Raw genomic sequence first — 22,480 nt, 5'->3', positions numbered from 1 at the left:
TTGTTACAAATATTTTTAGAAAAAATAACACAAATGCCTAACCCTATATTTTATATATATAATTCTCATACAAGATTTTTTCCTCAAACCTACAACAGTCACCGAATTTCTCATTAACCTCCTAAATTTTAATCAACCAAACAAAAAATAAGACAGAAATGAAAGTTACATTTATTTTCTCTCATTAATCATCCAAACACGAAGAGGTTAAATATATTAATCTTCCTTTCTATTTCATTCCATTCCCTTCTATTCTTAACCTCTTATTCCTTCCTCTACTCTCCATCCAAACATGGTGTAAGTCTAGTACGGATTTAGACCAAGTCGTCCAAATTAGATCTGTCAAACCTGACGAGTGCTAACCCGTAGATCTGCCAAATTCGATAACTGTGGGAACCATGGCCTGGGTCGGGACCGACCCTACCCGACCCGACCCGACCCATTTTCAATTTACTAGGCCGCTCCAATACAAACAAGTAAATAAATACAAAGCCTATGAATCAAGCCACATGCTGACATGCACGGATGCACACCATGCACCCCTCCTCTATTCACTATTCGGGATTTCCTATGGCAGGATTTCTTATTTATTTTTATCTGTACAGTGTACAGTGTTGTTCTGAAATATCAGAAATAAATTGTTAGCAGCTGTTCGATGAAATTGAAGACCAATCAGCGGGCCCAATGTATGAATTCGTATCCTCTGCATTAACAAAAAGGAATCTTTTGAGTTAATGTATTTGGACCGTCTGATTATCTTTAAGATTCGTGCAAATTTAACAAATTAAATCTGAATAAATATTAATGACTTCTATGTTATAAACAAGAGCCGAATGAGCCCTGTTTACAATCAAATGGTCAATATGTATTAAGTCAAAAGAGAAAATAAGATGCTCTTTTGAGTTAATGCAGATGATGCGGGCTCCCAATATATACAGTTTCTCAAATAAAAAATATATATATACAGGTTCTGTCATAATAACCTCAGTGTCAGATAATCATCTCTGTCAAGTTGTCCTCCTGACAAATTTTTTTTTTGATCAGATTCACTCTGTCAGCAAATATGTAAAAAGATTGTTACGAATTTAAATATTTCATAATTTCTATAACATAAAGTTTGAATATCTCTGTCAGCAAATATATGTAAAAAGATTGTTAAGAATTTAAATATTTCTTAATTTCTATAACTTAAGGTTTGAATATTTTTCTTTGTCCTTATTATATTTTTATTTTAATAATTTTAATAACTTTAAAAAATAAAACTCAAATATAAAAAATAAAAGCATTAGATGAGAACTAAAATCTAATGTAGTAGTAAAGACAATACTTTCCGTGTAGCAGGTCGTAGGTTCAAAATCTTGATTGGAGATTCTTTGTAGATATTAAAATAATTGGGTGGTTTGTTAGGTATAATCTAATATCAACTTTTTAAGCTCATGTTAAGAATCCTGACATTCGACTTTATTTTATTTGATTAAGAGTTTAAAAAAAAATATCAGATGGATTATTTATGGACCCTGGTTTTTAGCTTATTGATTATTATAAAAATAAAATTAAAAAGTTCTAATTTTGTAATTTTGCATGTGCATGTAGATTAGAGTTCAAATGTCTTCATTTTTTGTGCCTCCTCCATCATATCTCTATTTTTAAAATCTTTAATAACTCAAAATCTAATCTAAAACTTTAAAAGTCAAAATAAAATCATTAGATGCAATCTATGTTATTTTCTATGTGCTCATAAAAAATTATCACATTTTAATTTTTTTCATATGAATCAATAAGTTAAGAAATCAACACATATACAACGATACATAAATTTTTAAAAGTTAATGATACAATATGTCTATCAAATATATATTATTTTATTATTTTAATTATGTTTTTAATCCATATTATATAAATTAAATATTAAAATACAAATCCATAGCTAAGTATAGATTATATATAACAGATACTATTTACTAACAACAAAAGCAATATGGAGCAGCAGTAATGCAATATGGATATGATGCCACCAAGTTAATCCGTATCAGAGACCGTATCAAAAAATTAAAGATACGTCACGTAAGCCGATATGTCAACTAATGTAACAGTGTTATATTGGACGCGTATGCGTATCGGATCAGATACGTACCCGATACAGATACGGAGCTCTCATATACTAGAGTATCCGAGTTGTGTGTATCAATAATTCCGCCATGTAAAGCTAACGTAATATTGACTATAAAAGTATAGGGTAGCACTGTACATCCACAGGACAAACACAACCTGTACAGCCTCAGACGGACAACATAAATGCTTGGCACAGGGAATCCGGTACGGTCAGAAGGGGGACCGGAGCGCAGTTCATGGATGGTTTAACTACGCTTTTCTCTATCTCATCATTACCTCTGAAAGTTTTAGAATAGCTGCAGATGAAGAGGTTACTAATACTGGTTTTACTACGGTACATGAAACCAGAAAGACATGAATGCCCTCCTTTGCAAATTGGTCCTTATATTTGTTTGTAGTACATGATTGTTTTATAGACAACAAACAGACACATACAGAAGCCAAACTTACCTTTCCGACCGTTGGCTTATCCGATCCCTCACAAATCAAACAAGCGGGAAGAAAAAAAAAAAATACAAACCTAATAAAAACAGCTAGGTCATAATCATATCAGTTTTGGTTTTTTTTGCTTTTTACCCTTGAAACAATATTTATTTTTTGTATCTCACTGGTGTCTCGGCAATTTTACTGAATTTAGGAGAGCTTAATACTAAAAGTCAAATTTTCCCTCCAAAATCAAGTCAATTTCAAGAGAAAAGAGATTGCAGATTTTGAAGATTATTCTTGAAAGGGGGCACTCTACAATGATTCAAACAATGTACAGTTATGTGTTTCAATTTCTTTCAAGGGTAAAAAAGCAAAACACCAAAACCTAAAAATAAAACATCTAACCTCTAAAGAATTTGAATGCACAACCCTCCTAATCAATCTCCTCCAGTGCTAGCGCTGCTACTACACTGTTCTGGCGGTCTGGACTGGAGAGGACCTGCATTCACCGGACAATTTGATCCAGCAAGAGGCGGCACCATGCAATTATAAGAGAGACACAATGCAACTGACTCGGGTAACGGGTCGGGTTTTGTTGGAAACTCCGATAAGAAGTTGTGTTGTGCATAAAATGTTGTCATTTGCCCCGTGTAGACGCTCCGTACCACCCGGTCTGGTACTGATCCAATTAGCCGATTGCTGTTTAAGTATAAGGCACCGGCTGAAGCTACCTCGGCTGGTATCTGACCAGAAATCCCATTGTGACTAAGATCTATGACTGTCCATGATACAGGTGTGTCTGTCACTGGTACAATGAGTGTACCAGTGAAGTTGTTTCTATCAAGCAACATGGAGCTCAAACTAGGAATGGAGAATACAAATGAAGGTATTTGGCCAGAGAAAGAATTCATGGAGAGATCAAGATATGCGAGATCAGGAACTGTAGTGCCAGATAAAGCAGTTTCCAGTGTACCACACATGGAATTGTCAGCAACAGACAGGTACCTAAGTGTCGCTGGCAACATAGGAAGCTCACCATAAATTGAATTATGACTAAGATCAAGATGTAAAATTTGGGAAGTAGAGAAACCGGAAGGTATCTCGCCAGTAAGATTACCATTGTTCGAAAGGATAAGAACTTTGAGATTTGGAGATGATGGGAGAAGAAGGGAAGGTGGTATCGGGCCAGACAGTCTGTTATTGCTAAGATCCAATGTATGTAGATCCGGTAACCCAGCAAGTGAATCAGGTACTGGACCAGTAAGCAGGTTGTTAGTCAGAGAAAGAAGGCGGAGCTGGCGAAGAGATGAACCAAGAGAAGAAGGTATGGGACCAGTCACCTGACCTGGATAGAGAACTAAAACCGTTAGCGAAGTCAGATTACATATGGAGTCTGGGAGAGTACCAGTGAGGCCAGGCGAGTCGGTAAGACCGGTACCAAGAGTAAGAACTGATACGCGAAAGTCTTGTTCCTCTTGAGAACAAACAACTCCAGTAAAGGTGGTGCATGGGTCTTCACTGGAGAAGTCCCAACTGGAGAAGAACTTGCTTCCAGGAAGGCCTTGAAGTGAGGTGTGGAGGTCATGGAGAGATGACAGGTCCGTTGGATGGAGGGAGGTTTGCTGTAGAGAAGGAGAAATTGAGATGAAGAGGAATAAGATAGAAAGGGAGCAGTATAACTTAGCCATTGCTAGAGAGGAGAGAGAGAGAGAGAGAGAGAGAGAGAGGTTGAAAGAAGACAAGGAATTGGGTTTTAAAATTGAGTTCTGAAATGGGTAAGCATTGGGGAAAGTGAAGCAGTGAAGTGAGGGGAAGAATGTGTTATGAGTTGGTACTAGATGTCACAGGAGTAGTTTACTTATTTGAAAAATAAAAATAAAAGAATTGAGGTGCCAGATGAAAATTTATTGGTGTTCCCGGAATTTATGCTGATTCTTGGCTGAAAAGTGGGCCATGAGAGAAGACCTAGCAGCTTGTCGCTTCCCTGGTCGTTTCTGGAACACAAGGGTACCATTATCTTGGACGCAGAGAAGCCATTACAATAGACATGGTGCATCATTGATTGTATCCTACAATGAGTGTAATGAATCCAATCTTAATAAGTGCTATTTTTAAACAGCCAGCGTGGTAAGGAAGGGACAACAAAGATCAAACATAAAACTAAGCAAGAAAATGGGAAAAAAAGGTGAAAAGGGAAGAGAAGGTAAACAGGATTGGAACTCCAATAATAAGATATACAGACTACCAGAGGAGATCTTTCTGATGCGCTGTCGGATCCATCGTTGCCGATTCTTTTTATTTTTTATTTTTCTAAAAAAGCTGTGTTACTTTACTTGCATATTCATAATCCCTCGGTCTGTTGGATGGTTTCTGTACTAAAAGAGTGGGTCAGACTCAGACTCAGAGATGCATGCAAAGATGGCACGTACAGTGTTATGAAAAGGTCAAATTAAAACCTCAATAAAAAATGTTGGAAAAAGAGGTGCTGAAGGTGAAGCATGCATGCATGAGTGCAAGAAAAAGGCGATCATCATGAATTTTTATTTTTTTTTGAGGAAAGCGACAATCATGATGCGTGTTACTAAAGATGTCGAAGGGTCCCCATGCACCAACAAACATTAGCAGTCGGAAATTGGAATGGTCTCCTTTCCTTGTACGGATTTCGTATTCATATAAACTCTCATAAATCATAATTTTTTTATTTCTACAAAGAGAAGAATCGGATCACACTCCTTTTTAGTGATATCGGATGACATCGTGTAATTTTTAAGTTTTCAAAGTCTAAATAGTTAGATTTAAACCATTAAATATGATAAATATATTAAAATATACTTGCAAATTAAATTTTATATTTCTTTGAATTTTTTTTACTATTTATTAAGTATTTTACAAAATTATTATTTTCAGACCATTGAATTTTTGTATCCATCTTAATATATAGTAAAAAAAATACAAAAAATATGTAAAATTTGATCATGCACATTTTAATATATCAATTATATTTAACCGTTTAGATCGACTGTTTGAACTTTGAAAATACACGATGTCATCTGTGTCACCAAAAAATAGTGTCATCTGATCCCTCCACTTATATAAATTAATAAAAAGTTATAAAGGATATTATAATTTTATTGTCATGGGATTTTTGATGCGCAGAATAAATTGTAAAAAAAAATGGGCTCCAAATAATAGATCCGACTCCACTGTTTGCATTATTCAGATCCTATATGGCCAAGTCAAGCAACATATGTGGTGTGTGATGGATTTAATTGATTCGAATCATAAATTCTGTGAAATTTATATATAATTTTCTCTTATTTCCAGATAAATATGAAAATCCCTCGAATCTAGATTATTTTGATTTATCTTTTTTTTTTTGTGCTGCAAATAAAATTTTCGGTGAATTTTGTGAAATATGTATTATTATTTTTGACGGGATATTTCATGTTGGCCTAACCATATAATTTGCTCCACAATTTTCGCCTAATTTGAATAATAGCTCTTCAAAAAGCGGTCATTGACCACCAAGACCGCCAATTTATTAAAACAAAGTTAAGTACGTACCACACCTCGGTATTCGCGAGGATGTTAACCTACCATCTCAATTTTAATTTTTAAATATCACAGAATCCAAATTACATACAGGTAAATCTATGTTTATTGAAAGTTTGAAACACACATCACACATGCTTGACAGCTTGAGCAGATATGATCAGAATATAAAGTTTGCAGGTACAAAAGTTATCACAACCGCTGTCCGCTGTTAGACGTACATATTTTCTCTTAAAAATAAGGGAAAACTTCATATACCCATCCAAAACTTTGAAATTAATTTCTTCCTCTAAAATTCATAATATTATATTTACCCTTCTAAAATTTAAAAAACACACAAATTTATCTATTTTATTACTCTTTCTATTAAAATTCATTTTAAATATATAAAGTACTCTTTTTAACCCTTTATATTAAAAAAATTTAAATATGTTGCATGTTTCGGAATAAAATGTCAGTCTTTTAATTGACCAGTTTATGAGAACAAACGGGTCATTTATCTACTTCTCACGCATACAGAACAACAATTTGGTTATATGATTGTATAGGCAATACATTGCTCTAAAACACCGACCAATTAGAAAATTAACAATTTTCTAAAACATACTACATTTTTTTTAATGAAGGGTAAATTGGTATTTTTATATACTTAAAGTGTGGTTTATTTGAAAAGAAAATAAATAAGTAAATTTGTGAGTTTATGAAGTCTAAAAAGGTAAATATGACATTATCAATTTTAGAGAAGAAATTATGTTAATTTTGATGTATTTAGGGGTAAAAAGTTCTTCCAAAAAACAACAATTTTCTTCCGTACTAACATTCTTCTTGTAATTCGAAGGACCTTTAACCATATTACAGTAAATAACATTTCTGATCCATACTACATTTACAATAAATAAGCTGTAATTTTATAAATGAAACTTTTTGTAAAGATTGACAACAAAAGGATGTAAAACTTATTATAAAAATTTCCATTACGGAGTTACCATTTCTCCTTTATAAATTAGGGTCCTGATAATTATCTCTCCACTCTCATTCTTCAATTTTATTTGTTCAATCTCGTTCACATTTTTTACGATCTATAAAAAATTTTGCAAATCTAAAATCACGAACGTCTTTTACGCAATTTTATCTTTCAAATGAGATCTGTGATGACATATTTTCGAGCTCGTCGTCATACAAGTATTTATACCTCGTCATTTAAGTATTTATACCTAGTATTTTTCACATATGACACTGCTAACATTTAAATGTATTAATATCAAATATTACAAGTATTTATACCTATGCACCGAAATATTTATACCTATGTGGTTAACTATTTTTGTTAGAGAAAGGTTGACGCAGGAACAATTGGGGAAGGTTGATGCAGAGATGCGGGATCCACGATTGGGGATAAATACTTACAAGTATAGGTATAAATACTTGTGTGACGATGAGACCGAAAGTATGTTATCATGGATCTAATTTGAAAGATAAAATTGCATATAATACGTTCATGGTTTTAGATTCGCAAAATTCTTCATAAATCATGAGAAATGCGGACGACATTGAAAAAAAAAAACTCATCTCTAAAAACGTGTATGATTCTTTTTCCCATGTTATTTGAGTGACCCCACCATATAGTCATATCAAGTTAGACATGCAAGTATTAATTTATTATCTTCCAAGTATTTATACCTATGAATTTAATTAAACTTGGAAGACGAGTGTTTTGAATAAATTTAATTAAACTAGTTAGTTAAGTTAGTTTATGGAAGTTAAAATCTGCTTAAGAAATGGGAGGATAATGGAGGGTTTCATATAATTATTCTATAAATTAACCTATTTCTTTTTAGACATAATATCCACAACAGAACTCCTTTGGCTGTTATTCTACCATTATTTTTTAATCTTGTAATGGTATTAAGTTGTCAATATTTCCAAGTTGTTCTACAATATCATGATCAGTGTTCTAAATAACATACTATAGTTACACAATATCGGCGTTATAGCATTTTCGGACCTTAAACGCTATGCTATAGAATAAAAGTGCATTATTTCAGCTACGACTGCTATAACAGTAATAGCGGTCCGCTATTTGCGCTAGACGCTATGCGCTATAGCACACACTATGCCACATAGGCTTTTATATAAAGGTCCAAACTGAAAATTTATTTTAAAGATCATTTTTTTCAAGATTCAAATTGATTTTTCTTTTAAATAGAAAAAAATGATAAATAATTTATTCCATGATGCTTAGGTTATTTGAATGGAAAAAATATAGATAGTTTATGATGTTATTAGTGATATTTTGAATAATAATTTGGACTTTATACTTGTTCAATATGAATATTTTAATTTCTTAATAAATTTTGTGTTACTTATTGCTCTATGAGACTTTAGATAATATTGATAATTAGTATAAATATAAAATATAATTTTCTAAATAAAAATGCTATGTAGGATAACTTTCGCTACTGCTACGCTATTCGCAATAGCTTTTTTTTTAGTCTTTTCGCTTGACGTGATAATCACTATTTAAAACCTTGATCATGTTGAAATAAGATATTATTATAGATCCAGAAATCCAGGACAATAGACATTGTACGAAAGAACATAATACAAATACAAAGAAATAGTTCATTTTTTTTAAAATTGCACTTAGGATCCTCTAACCACCCATTTTAAGGAGGTTATTTTCAGTTAAAAGTTTACTTTATAACCAAACAAAAAAAAAAATACTTTGATCTTTAGACTGTGCTTCAAAAAATTCATGAGTGGTGAAGGGAAGAGGGACAACGTATAGAGTTAGATCATCCACATTATAATTTTAGAGTTATAAAATTTGAATAATTTGTATATAGAGCTCAGCTCCTCTCTCTACTCTCGTCTTCTCATCACTCAAAATTTAGTGTTTTAGAACAAGTAAATATGGACTTATTATGTTTGATCACCTCTCCTCTCTCCGGATCCGTATCCTCTTAGGTACCTGACTCAACACAATTGAAATGGACGGCCCATATTTAATTTCAGCCGGTGGTTGATCGGGAAGGCAGTAGGGGGCAGCATTATTTGTGCTTTGAGATACGTGTCAAGTTAAAAATTATATTTTTGGACCGTCCGATTCAATTCTACTCAGTCAGATAACTTGAGAGGATACGAATTCTCCCCTCACCTCCCCTTCCTATATATGTACCCTCTTCTAGAACACAGAGTTAGTGGTATTTTAGCTCCGCATGAAGTTTGATATAAATTATTGGCGGCCCTTCCAAATTCCAACCAAAATTTTCCACCTTCAAAACACAAATTCTATCGAATTCCTCCTGCATCAATTTTAAATCTTCTAACCTTCTAAAGTATTTTTTTTTTTTTTCTTTGTTCTGATTTGCAGTTGCAATTCCAATCCCCAAGTTCTTTTCTGAAAAATGGCATCTTATTCTTTTAACTAATATATATCCAAATTCGTCCCTGAAAGCGGAAACCCATTTCATAAAGATTCCAACATTTCGCTCAAACATGCTTGAATCAACCCAAACTTTTTCAAACCTAATGAGCTTGTTATCAGTATAAATATTAGTTCTAGGAGTAGAACTAGGGTGTTCTTAAGTTCACCGAGCCCGTTTGTGAATTCAACTCTAAAATTTATTGAATTGACTTCAAACGATGAATCTAAACAGTTGAAATTTTTCTATCTTACAAGTCATGCATCTACATGCGAAAATTTTAAAATTATAAATTAATTTTATACATAGTCAAGCTGGTCAAAAGGCATTCAAAAAATAAATACATTAAAATTAAGTTATAAACCTTCTAATTTTGACCACTTGACTTTATACTAAATTAATTTGAAACTTTAAAATTTTAATATGTAGACGCATCATTCATAAGATAAAAGAATTTTAATGGTTTAAATTTGTCATTTAAAATCAATTTGATAAATTTTAGAATTAAGTTCAGTACTTGATAGTATGCCATTATGGTCTGATTGAACCTAAGTATAGATCTAACTATGCTATGTTCAAGGTGGTCCAATTTTTGATTAGACAGCTTGGAATCAACTGTTATTCTCTGAACTGGTTGAAATTTGCCACTCAGGCCCTCAGTATTCAAATTTGTTGTTTTGTACCAACCAATTTAGACTGGCTACTATTTTTCTGATCTCGAAATATCATATCATAAATTGTCCCTTTTGGGCTAAGCTGTGTAGCGTTGAATAGAATGCGAACTCCCACTAGTGTTGCATTTACAAATGTGCATGTTCATTGCCCAGCAAAATTAAAAGCAAAAACAACGCATTAAGTGAAGATTATGTCTTCGCATGTTACTCATGTCAGCTGCATAGTGCAACTTGAATGGTGTAATTCTGACAACAACTCCAGTAATTAGTTTACATGCGAAGATTTTTTTATTAATGGAAATTATAAAATTTGAATGTATAGAAATAGAAATAATACCTCATTTTTATCAAATTTTCTGTCCAGTAATCTTCACTTAATTTTCTGTCCAGTAAACTCCAGTAATTACTTATTGAATCCGATTCATAATTTTTTTATTTTGCAAATTTTCTGTCCGTTTTAAATTTTTTTTTTCTTTTATGAATTGGACTAACTAAGTCGGATCCATCAAGATGTTGATTTTATGTGGCACAAAATCCTATGTATTCGTAGAAAATCAATAGTTACAGAGGATTTTGTGCCGCAGAAAATCAACCCTCTTATGGATCGGAATCATTGAGTTTGATCCATAAATTTTTTCTTTCCCCACTACCACAATTCAAATAAAAAAGAAAGGAAAAAAAAACTATGGATCGGACTCAATGAGTCCGATCTTACTATATTTGATATAAACAAGATACTCTTTCTATTTTTGTACATCCGAATTTTATAATTTCTACGAACAAAAAAATTCCTTTAAATGCCGGGTCTGGAAGTAAGAACATTTGGTTTGGATTTATATAGTGTATTTTGAGTCAGGCTATCGTACACAATTTTAAATTTTGGTCAATATATATTGAGCCGAATTACATTTAGATAAAAATTTGTTAAAATATTATTTTTTTTACTAAATTTGAAACAAATTAATTATTTTAATCTTTGAAATCTGACTCTAAAATTAGGTCTTTAGAAACACAAATATTTGCGAAAAGTTATGTCTTTAAAAAATCCAACACTAGTAAATCTTAGTATTCTATAATAATTTTTTAATACTATTGAGCTTGATATCTGCAGAAAAAAAATAAGGTACATATTTTACATTAAGTGACGATACAATGAATATCGGATACGGGTACGGGATCATATATAAAATATTGGAGTAACATAATACATTTATTTGATATTTTAAAATATATTGTTTAAATTTTCACAAAAAAATGTAAATATTGTGCTCAATAATTTTAGATAAAAAATGTAAATATTCTGCTCAATAATTTTAGATAAAAAATGTAAGGATTCTGCTCAATTATTTTAGATAAAAAATGTACAAATTTGAGTTAATTTATACTTTTGACTGGAAAAATATTTTTCAAATCAGACCAACTTTGATACAGGTGTTATTTAAGAAATAAAACAAATCTATACTTTTAATTTAATAATATCTTTTAAATAACAAATAAATGCATATGAAAGTAGAATGTACTTTGGAAGTACTTATTTAAGCTTCTGAATCTTTAGTAATTTCAACCAACAAAATTAAATGGATCACATCAAGCCGATAAATTTTGATCTAGACCTGGCTCACGACCTCATATATGAACCAATAAGTTCCATACGCGCGGACCTCATAGGCCAGCCGAGCAAATTCGATATGAAATACACATGTTATTTGAGCTTTTGTTTTCGAGAATTCTTTTGTCTTTTTTTCTTTTCTTTAAATTGATGTGTTGTAAGCAACACGTTATTTAAACATAAATAAATAAATAAATAAATAACATGCTGCTTACAACAAGTTATTTTGTAAGCAACGTGTTATTTTTTTAGAAACAATAAGAGTTTAGCTCTCATTTCATTAATCAATTTTGGTTACATGTGTTTGGATTTCTGAGTAGAAATAGTGTTTGGTAAACGGGCCGGGCGGTCCGGACAAAACCCGGGCACGGGCACAGGTAGCCACGGTAACGGACGTCACGGGCACACGGGTACAACGAGCCGGGCATGACGAGTTTTTTTTTCAAAAATCATGCCCTGCCCGTTTAATACCCGTGCCCGTCACGGGTTCGGGGGCAGGACGGTCCGGGTACGGGGGGCCGGGCGGTCCGGTCCGGTCCGGGTCCGGATCCGATTTTTTTTTTATGTTTTTTTTAATGTTTTTTTAATGTTTTTATTTTTCTGTTTTTTTTTCTGTTTTTTTTTTTTTTTTTTCTGTTTTTTTTTTTAATTTGAAAACCAATAAATTATAAATCCAAATTCATACCAATTAAAATTCATTTGACATGGTTGTATATTTGAACTCAATAATTTTTGTTATAATAAAATATAAATCAAAAATTTCTTAAATCAATTACTTTAAAAATAATTAAGCTCTTATTTTAAAACAATAGATTAAAAAATAAAAATTACCCTCCTCTTTTATTCCGGGCTTGGAACCGGCTATGTAAAATAACATAGGCAGAGTTCTAATATGACGGGTTGAGGCAGTTTGCGATAACGGAGTTCGGGTTGTTCAAAGACTCGATTTGTTTGGTGTTCATTCAAATTGAAGTATTTCAGTTTAAATAGATCGGCTTTTCGATTTAAATGTATCATTTCGGTTGAATTTACAAATTATTTCAGTTTAAATGAATTGGTTCGGTTTATGTTTCAAACCGATTAAACGGAACTGACCGAATTAAATGGTTCAAGCATAGTTTATATTTTATTTGATTCAATTATCGCTTCCTTCTATTTTGATTTGGATATTTTAAAACATCTACATATTTTATATGGAATTGAATAATGTGTATATTTTATTTTTTATATTTATTTCTATAAAATTACTAATAATCAGTGTATGTATTGAGTTTTATTTTTTCTTAAATTTGATCTCTCTTATTTGATTTAATCAAACAAACTAAAATTTAATTTGGTTTAAACGGTTTGGTTCTTATTATGTTGGTCATTGTAATTCAGTTAATTCGATTGAAATTTTAAATACTGAGAACAATTTGGTTTATCTATTTTATTCGGTTTCAACGAAATTGACGGCTGTTTTGAACACTTATAAATGCAGTATCTCCTAATTAAGGTACCTGATCGTATAAAAATCTCACATTCTAGACAAAATTAATTCCATGCTTGTTTGAAATATAGGAATGGTTATGCCGTTATGGTCATAGGATTTGTTGTTTGAAATATAGCTTTCTATTAGCCTCCTGTTGTGCCATTTTTTTTAGTTTTTTAGAAATAAAAAAATTGTCAGAAAAAATATTTGAATTTAAAATAAACTGAAAAAAAAAACGGGTAGGGGATGGGGAGAAATGGGGGGAAGGTTTAAAATCAAATTTTAAACCAAAAGTAAAAAAAAAAAAAATTCTGTCACGGGCTCACGGGCACGGGCATGGGCATGGGCGCACGGGTTCACGGGCACGGGCTCACGGGTATGGGTTCAAGGGTATGGGGGTCCGGGTTCTCACAGGCTTTTTTTTCAAAAAACCGGGTCCGGCCCGTTTAATACCCGTGCCCGTGTACCCGTGCATACCCGTGGCACGGGCACGAGCGGACCGGTCCGGGTTGAGCCCCCGGGGGCATTTAGCAAACACTAAGTAGAAACTCTGGAATAAGCAACGCGTTATTGATCTGTCTTTTGGAAAAATATTTATTAATACCCCAATTTTTTATAAAATTATTCAATATACCCACGTTTTTATGGGATTTTGAAATCTGCCTCTTTTGGTGACTAAATAACTGGACAAATCCCCTCTTTCCGGTTATTTAGTTACCGGATTCAAAAATTGAGACCGGTGACTAAATAACCGGTTTTGTTTTTTTTTATTACAAAACATAATTTTTTTTTTGTATTGAAATGTTAGAAATGTTGAATATATTTCTTTGAAAATAGATGTAATTCAATATAATTTGATTTATTAGAAAGGCTGCAAGAAATAACTCGGATTAATATTTTTCAGACCAGATTTTTCACGGCTGTAAGAAAAATTAATATATTTTTTTGTGTTATTGAAAAAAAAATATGCTTTGAATGTGAGTTATTGATCACGGTTCAAAAGTCATTTCTAGCTAATACAAAAAATATTGGGATCTATTTTGAGAAATTTTTTGAATAACAATCATTAAATAACTTAAAGTTTTTTTTTACAAAAATAGATACAACTTTTTAGAAATTAAATATACTAGAAGGATGACAATATTTTTTGTATTTACCAAGAAGTGACTTTTGAACCGGGATCAATAACTCAGAATCCAAGCATTTTTTTTATTTTTTTTCCAATAACACTTAAAAATATATATTAATTTTTCTTACAATTGCGAAAAATTCGGCCTGAAAAATGTTGATCCGGGTTATTTGTCACATTCTTTCTAATAAATCAAATTATATTGTATTTCATCTATTTTCAAAGAAATATATTCAACATTTCTAATATTTCAATACAAAAAACCCGGTTATTTAGTCACCGGTCTCAATTTATGAATCCGGTGACTAAATAACCGGAAAAAGGGGCTTTTCCGGTTATTTAGTCACCGAAAGGGGCAGATTTTGAAACAAATGACCAATTCAACCCTTTTGATTGAGCAATAGTGCTCATAAAAATCTGAAATTTGGAACAAAAATTCTTGACACGATCCTCTTTGATTATGTAAAATAAAAATCATACATATTGCATAAAATTCAAGAGAAATTAATTTAAAGATATTGAAAAATGTATGTTCTTTGTATTATTTTGATCCAAAGTCCAATTCAAGCAAAATTGGAGTCCCCGCAATGTTATAAATCCTTTCAAATGATCTAAATGACTTCTCTGGACACTTGAATTTGCTTTAAACCTTTTGTACCACTCATCGGTACCAAACTAGTATAGAAACCGATACCAAAAGTCCAAATCATGCTCAAATCCCCTCCAAAGATTAAATTGATGCTCCTAATGTCCTATGTGACTCCATACAACTTCAAATGACCAAACAATTGGAAGAAATCCCAAAGAAATCAATAGAAATCAATCTAAGTCTTGATCGGTACCGATAGACACTGTTCATGCCTGTTCCGCCGTCTCCGGTGGTCCTCAGCCGCCGACAATGGTACCAATCAACTCCTGACATCAAGGCGATCACAGCCATGCCCTTGGCCGGAGCCGCCATGGCCGGAATCCACCGCATCCAACCTATCAGAGATGAACCCTATCTCGAATAACCCTTAACACAGTTATTAAAGCAGGGAGCACGGATCTCAAAGCATCTCTTTTGATCAAATGACCTAAATTCAAACCAAACCAACGGCCCTCTGACAAGTTGGGACCCCTCTGTCAGTAATTCAAAAGAATTAAAATGATGGCACCAATCTCAAAGCCCAAATGAATGGCATCCAAAGCCCTGCACATTAATTGTTATTCAGTGCACTCATTAAAGGCCTAAAAGCCCAATGATCTCAATCCAATGGCTTGTGCACATCTCAAAGGCCCAAAAGCCCAAATCCTAAAGCTCTGCACCAATCTTAAAGTCCATATGTGACCATAAGATCCCCTTTTGCATATAAACCCCTCTGTTTATTGCAGAGAAGCCCCTGTAAATTTACACAAAGGCCCCCGTCAGCATAAAACCTTTTCAAACAAGCCCTTAAAGGCCCAATATTCATTCCAGACCTTGTCAAAAGCCCAAATCACAGCCTCAGGTCCCTGGAAAAGTACAAACAAGTCCCTGAAAATATAAAATCTTTATAAATAAGTGCTGTCAAGTCCTTTTTGGCTATAACTTTGTCACACTAAGTCGAAATCAACTCAAATTAGTCCCAAATGAACCCAAATTCAATTCTCTACAATTCTAAATAATAATTGAACATATCCAAGTCCCAGCCATAATCTAAAATGACCAAAATGCCCCTCTCTTGACATATTTTTATAAATAAAAATATAAAAATGATATTTAAATGTTTTCTTTCAAATTAAGAACACATAAATGATATTTTCATGTATATTCTCATATTTAAAAATATAAAATCCATATTTTCATAGCAACTGACCAAAGATGACCCAAAATCTATGAGAACCAACCACATGACCAAAATAACCATACATGAGCCCTTTTAGCCCCATTATTCAGTTCACAACCCATAGGCACAAATCCTGGAATGAACGAGGTATTCAGTCTGACTCGAAAGGTCTTTCTGATGTAATTAACGGCAGGGGCTTGAATCCATCGGGAGTTAAACGTCCTCACAATCGAAAATAATAAAACCTTCGACAACTGATCATGAACGTAGGTTGTCACAAGGGGTGAACCAGAAGGAATGCAGAAAGAAATACCAAGTGGATGTTGATAACCATGAAATATGTATACTTTTGCCTAGGGTTTAATATCAATAACTGGACCAATTTCCATGCATTTAGGTTAATTTAATTTAATTTAGTTTAGAATTATAACAATAATCAAGTTACTGCTGAAGTCTATTTAAATTACAGGAAATGAAGCAAATTATAGATCTTTTCGCAAGCTTTCCGAAAAGTGGTAGAACACTGAAAACAAAGTTACGGATAATGAGTTATACCCATTTGAAGTTTGACTCACAGCATAAACAGAGGCAGGACGCGGGCCGCGCAGACTCCAAGCGGGTCGCGTCAGTTGTGATGCGGGTCGCGCAGAAAGCCGACGAAGCAAATATGGAAATTCTAGCTTTTGACATCTTTTCTTATTTTGACCATATCTTGGTCATACGAACTCCGTTTTAGGCAAATAAAAGCTTGCTGGAAAGAGGACAATGAGATCTACATTCTAGGAAGGTTATAAATCAGAATTTGTACTGTGAAAATCACAGAAATCATTGTAGAAATGCATCAGCTGAATTTATTGCAATATCTCATGAGATCTCGATTGATTCACCTTCCATCCTTGGTTGCTTGCTCCCCAAGTCACAAAATAGCTATAAATAAGGGGGAGACAGCAGGAAGAAGAGATATCTCTCCTTTTGGGAAGCAATCTTTGGAGATGAGGCTCAGCTTGGAACTTGTCTTCTTCAGGTTTTATCATGATTTTTTATTCTCTCACTTGTTTTATTTGCTTTTTGATCATGTCTGAGTAGTTTATTTAGTTTCTAGGGTTATGATGTAGTCCGAAACTCTGTTTTTATATGCATGTTACTTGGATCTAAGTTGATATTTGTGTTTATTTGTTTGAGTATTATTTCTATTGCTTGATTGAAATTGATTGAATGATTCTTGTTGTCTACTGTTAGATGCTGTACACATCTTTCTAGTAATTTGATCTTGATGTTTCTTTCAACCAGACAAGTATTTGAGGTAGGTCTTTAAAAGCCAAATAGTAACCGAGAGGTGAAACTTTTCAATTATCGAAAGATAATGGATGCCTTTAGTAAACCTGACAAATAACTTAGGTTGAATACCAATGAATGAGAGTTTAGAGTTTGAAACTTAAGAAGGCAAAATTGCATTTCCGTAACCAAGTTTATTAAGCCAACATACGAGAGTTGAGGTTTAGGAACATTACGTACGGTCAGTAGAACCTTACACAAAGAAACAACAAAGAAACAGAGAGCGTGTTGTATTATCCTCGAAGCCCACGCGGGCTGCGTCATACCTGACGCGGGTCGCTTCTGAAAGGAAGTGGGTCGCATGGCTGGTGCTGAGAGACTGAAAGATGAAATAAGAAACCCTGGAAACATTTTTTTTTATAATTGATAAAAACCAAATTTTCAATTACTGTCATTTAATTATTGCAATCAAATTTTCAATTGAACTTAGGAAAATTAAACAAACCAAATCAACCTTCTTCAAACTTCTAGTACCTAATTAATTTAAGTAAAGTCCGGTTGATATTTGAATCGTCCCTTGGATCGATACCTGATTTACTATACGATGGGATTGTGCAATTGCAGTCTTCATCGGTAGTATATTCGAGGTTTAAAAAGTACAGCTTGCTGTACTGAAACTTTGTAGTACATTTTTGTGCAAACATATGTCTTCCCCTGAGTTCGGTGACCTGCTTATGCTCATTTTGGAGAACCAGAGCACTGAACCCACGCGGGAGCATTTCCACTCACTCACACATAAATCCGCACCATTAGCTAACCTGACGTCGTGGAACTTTCTGTGCCCTACAAGTAGTGTATTGCAAGATAATAGGGCATTTACAACCCTAATACAACACTCCAATTGAAGGCGTTTGGAGCACTCTAGTAGTGTCTCCAGATGGCAAGATAATACGGCATTTACAACCCTAATACAACACTCCAATAGAAGGTGTTTGGAGCGAGTATTAGTATCTCTAGTTGGCAAGATAATAGGACATTTACAACCTTAATAAAACATTCCAATTGAAAGTGTTTGCAGCACTCCTGTAGTGTCACTATAAGGCAAGATAATAGGGCATTTCCAACCCTAGTACAACACTCCAATTGAAGGTGTTTGGAGCACTATTGTAGTATCGATATATGGCAAGATAATAGGACATTTACAATCATAATACAACACTCCAATTGAAGGTGTTTGGAGCACTCTAGTGGTGTCTCCGGATGGCAAGATAATAGGCATTTACAAACCTAATAAAACACTTCAGTTGAAAGAATTTGGAGCACTCTTGTAGTATCTCTATATGGCAATTTAATAGCACATTTACAACCCTAATACAACACTCCAGTTGAAAGTGTTTGGCGCACCCTTGTAGTGTCTCTATATGACAAGATAATAACGCATTTACAACCCTAATACAACACTCCAATTGAAGGTGTTTGGAACACTCTAGTAATGTCTCTATATGGCATGATAATAGGGCATTTAAAGACCTAATACAACACTCCAATTGAAGGTGTTTGGACCACTCTAGTAATGTCTCTATATGGCAATGGAAAAATGGCATTTACAACCCTAATACAACACTCTAATTGAAGGTGTTTGGAGCAATCTAGTAGTATTTCTATATAGCAAGATAATAGGGAATTTGCAACCCTAATTCAACACTCCAATTAAAGGTGTTTAGGGAACTCTAGTAATGTCTCTAAATGGCATGATAATAGGGCATTTAATGACCTAATACAACACTCCAATTGAAGGTGTTTGGAGCACTCTAGTAGTGCGTCCATATAGCAAAATAATAGGGCATTTACAATCCTAATACAACACTCCAATTGAATTTGTTTGGACCACACTATTAGTGTCTCCATATGGCAATATAATAGGGCATTTACAACTCAAATTCAACACACCAATTGAAGGTGTTTGCAGCACTCCTGTTGTGTCAATATATTGCAAGAAAATAAGTGATTTACAACCCTAATACAACACTCCAATTGATGGTGTTTGGGGTACTCTAGTAGCGTCTCCAGATGGCAAGATAATATTGCATTTACAACCCTAATACAACACCCCAGTTGAAAGTGTTTGGAGCACTCTAGTAATGTCTCTAGATGGCAAGATTATAGGACATTTACAACCGTAATATAACACTTCAATTGATGGTGTTTGGGTCACTCTAGTAGTGCATCTATATGATAATATAATAGGGCATTTACAACCATAATACTGTTAGTTTGTAATAATCTAGAAGTCAATAATACGATAAATTATCATAAAGCTTTGTTCATGAATTGAGTGATTAATAAACTGTCATTTTGTTGCCTTGAGTATTATTGTATTTATGAATCATTCCTTTTTCTGACTAGAGTCATTAATTGGAATTGTGAAATTTCATAATGTAAATGATATATATTCTTAAAAGTCTCTAACCAAGGTAATTAGTAGGAATACTAATTACTGCTACAAGGTTAGTGTGTGGATTAAAAGTTTAACTAGTTTTACAGACCACTGACAAGAGATGTCATTTTAATCACACAGATATATGTTCTAGAAACATGATATTAGATAGACCCCGAATCAAACATTAAATGGAATTGTGTTCGTGTCATTAATATTTTCATTCAGTGTTAAATTCTAAAGTATGAGGTATTCATCTTTCCTACTAAGAGATGTGTATGTGTGATTGTTATCTAACGCTGTCGGTAAAACGCAGTTATAACGATAGCTCTTCGGTATACATAGCTTAGCTGAGGTAGTGATAGTTTATCAAAAGTACTATTGTCCATCGTATCTCTATACGAGTTATAGCATCACTGGGCCCCTTGGTAGAGTAAGATTATCTGCTAGCGGTATAATTACAAGAGTAATTATATTTGATAATCTGTTCAAGATCAAGAAAAGATTAAGTTTGCAAGGATGACACACACCTACCTTGAAACTGATATGATAGCTATGAGACGAAAGAATTAACACGAGTAAAATAGTTTACTGGATCGTGGTGTTGTACAGTACAGCATCATCTGTGTAATTGGATGGTCATAGTGCAGATGTCAGATGCCTCCTATGATTATAGAGGTTAAAACAGTTTTTAATTCTATTTACCAACATAACACAGATCCTATTGGGTCACACCGTATAGGAGCTAATTGGAGAATCTTATTGATTAATTATAAATTGATTATAATTAATTATACGTGATATAATTAAATTATAAATGTCATATAAGATGATAAGCAGAAACAACGGTTAATTTATAAGCGTACTCGATACATTGTATAAAACCGTACCGAATCCGAACTGTGAGAAATATAATTGTTTAGAACAATTATATATATTTGATTTAGATTTTAAATATTAATTATGGTTTTTGAATTTTTAAGCTAACAAGCATTAGCAAAATTGATACCTTAATTGAAAATTAAAATCCAAAATAAAAATATGTATCAAATTAATGTATGTTGGCCATAGTGCCAAAATACAAATTGATTTTCTCAAATGGCCGAACCGCCATAAATGACATTTTGGTAATTTTGCCAAATAGGTGTCATGCAAGGTGTCGAGGGCATTTTGGTAATTTTATACATATTGAAACCTATAAATAGAGGGGTGAGGTCAAAGAGAAAAATCACTAATTCACTTATATCGTATCAGATCTGTATGATCGATTCTAGTTTCTATTTTCTCTCTTTCTCGGTTATGATTAGTTTACGGGATTTGGAAAGAATATATATTTGCGAAAGTTGCGGTATTTCTATTTGAATAACTGCGGGTCGTAAATATAATTATTTCATCCTTTTCTCGGTGAATAGTGTTTTTGCATAATTCCATGATTTACGGTATTTCTGGCAAAAGAAATAAACCGCTCTCTGGTTAGTCTTGGTGGATAACTGATAGAGGTATCATACATTTGATACTCCGGGGCAACCATTCCTGATCGTTCTTCTCGCTCGGTCTGCATTCCAATTAGAATTTGGAATCAAGGTATAACCATGTTATATTAATCTATTTAATTGGTAAGCAGATTAAAGTTTTAGAAATCAATTATGGAGTAGATCTGTAAAATGATTAAATGAGGTTTTGATGCCGAAGGAATACTGAAGGTGGACCGCCTTGGAAAGTTTCCTGACATACCTCGTTTAATCCTTGGCTTAAGTTAGAAGTAAATTTTTTTGTTTTACGTTCTTTCCGCATCTTAAGCAAATAAATGGGTTTGAACAGTCAAAACCCCAACAGACTTAATCAATGAGTTCGAACCGTCAAAACCCAACAAATAACACACTCCAATTGAAGGTGTTTCGAGTGCTCTAGTAGTGTCTCTATATAGCAAGATAATAGTTGAAGGTGTTTCCAGCACTCCTGTAGTGTCTCCAGTTTGCAAGATAATATGGCATTTACAACCTTAATTCAACACTCCAATTGAAGGTGTTTCCAGCACTCCTATAGTGTCCTCATATGGCAAGATAATAGTGCACCTACAACCCTAATACAATACTCCAATCGAAGGTGTTTGAAGCACTATAGTAGAGTCTCCAGATGGCAAGATAATACGGCATTTACAACCCTAATACAACACTCCAATTGAAGGTGTTTGGAGCGCTCCAGTAGTGTCTCTATATAGCAAGATAATAGGGCATTTACAACCCTAATATAACACTGCAATTGATGGCGTTTAGAGTGCTCTAGTAGTGTCTCTACATAGCAAGATAATAGGGTATTTACAACCTTAATACAATACTCCAATTGAAGGTGTTTGGTGCACTCTAGTAGTCTCCATATTGCAAGCTTATAGGGCATTTACAACCCTAATACAACACTCCAATTGAAGGTGTTTTGAGCACTATTGTAGTACCTCTAAATGGCAAGATAATAGGGCATTTAAAGCCCTAATACAACACTCCAATTGAAGGTGTGTCAAGAACTCTAGTATTGTCTCCAGATGGAAAGAAAATAGGGTATTTA

General features: G+C 33.4%; 1 protein-coding gene across 1 annotated transcript; it reads right to left on the bottom strand.

Annotated features, from left to right (window-relative positions):
• Positions 1 to 2,482: 2,482 nt before the first annotated feature.
• On the bottom strand, positions 2,483 to 4,298 carry LOC144571622 (uncharacterized). Its single transcript, XM_078320971.1, has one exon. The coding sequence runs from the start codon at positions 4,224 to 4,226 to the stop codon at positions 2,976 to 2,978; it is 1,251 nt and encodes a 416-aa protein (XP_078177097.1). The 5' UTR covers positions 4,227 to 4,298; the 3' UTR covers positions 2,483 to 2,975.
• Between the last annotated feature and the right edge of the window lie 18,182 nt (positions 4,299 to 22,480).

This window comes from Carex rostrata, chromosome 19, assembly GCF_964058835.1.
Source record: "Carex rostrata chromosome 19, lpCarRost1.2, whole genome shotgun sequence".
In the NCBI taxonomy this organism is placed as follows: Eukaryota; Viridiplantae; Streptophyta; class Magnoliopsida; order Poales; family Cyperaceae; genus Carex; species Carex rostrata.
Note: the sequence above shows the minus strand (reverse complement) of the source record. Positions and strands in the feature narration are given on the sequence as shown.

What these genes read in the sequence shown, in the direction of transcription:
- LOC144571622 (XM_078320971.1), bottom strand. Translation starts at nt 4,226, where the DNA reads ATGGCTAAGTTATACTGCTCCCTTTCTATCTTATTCCTCTTCATCTCA.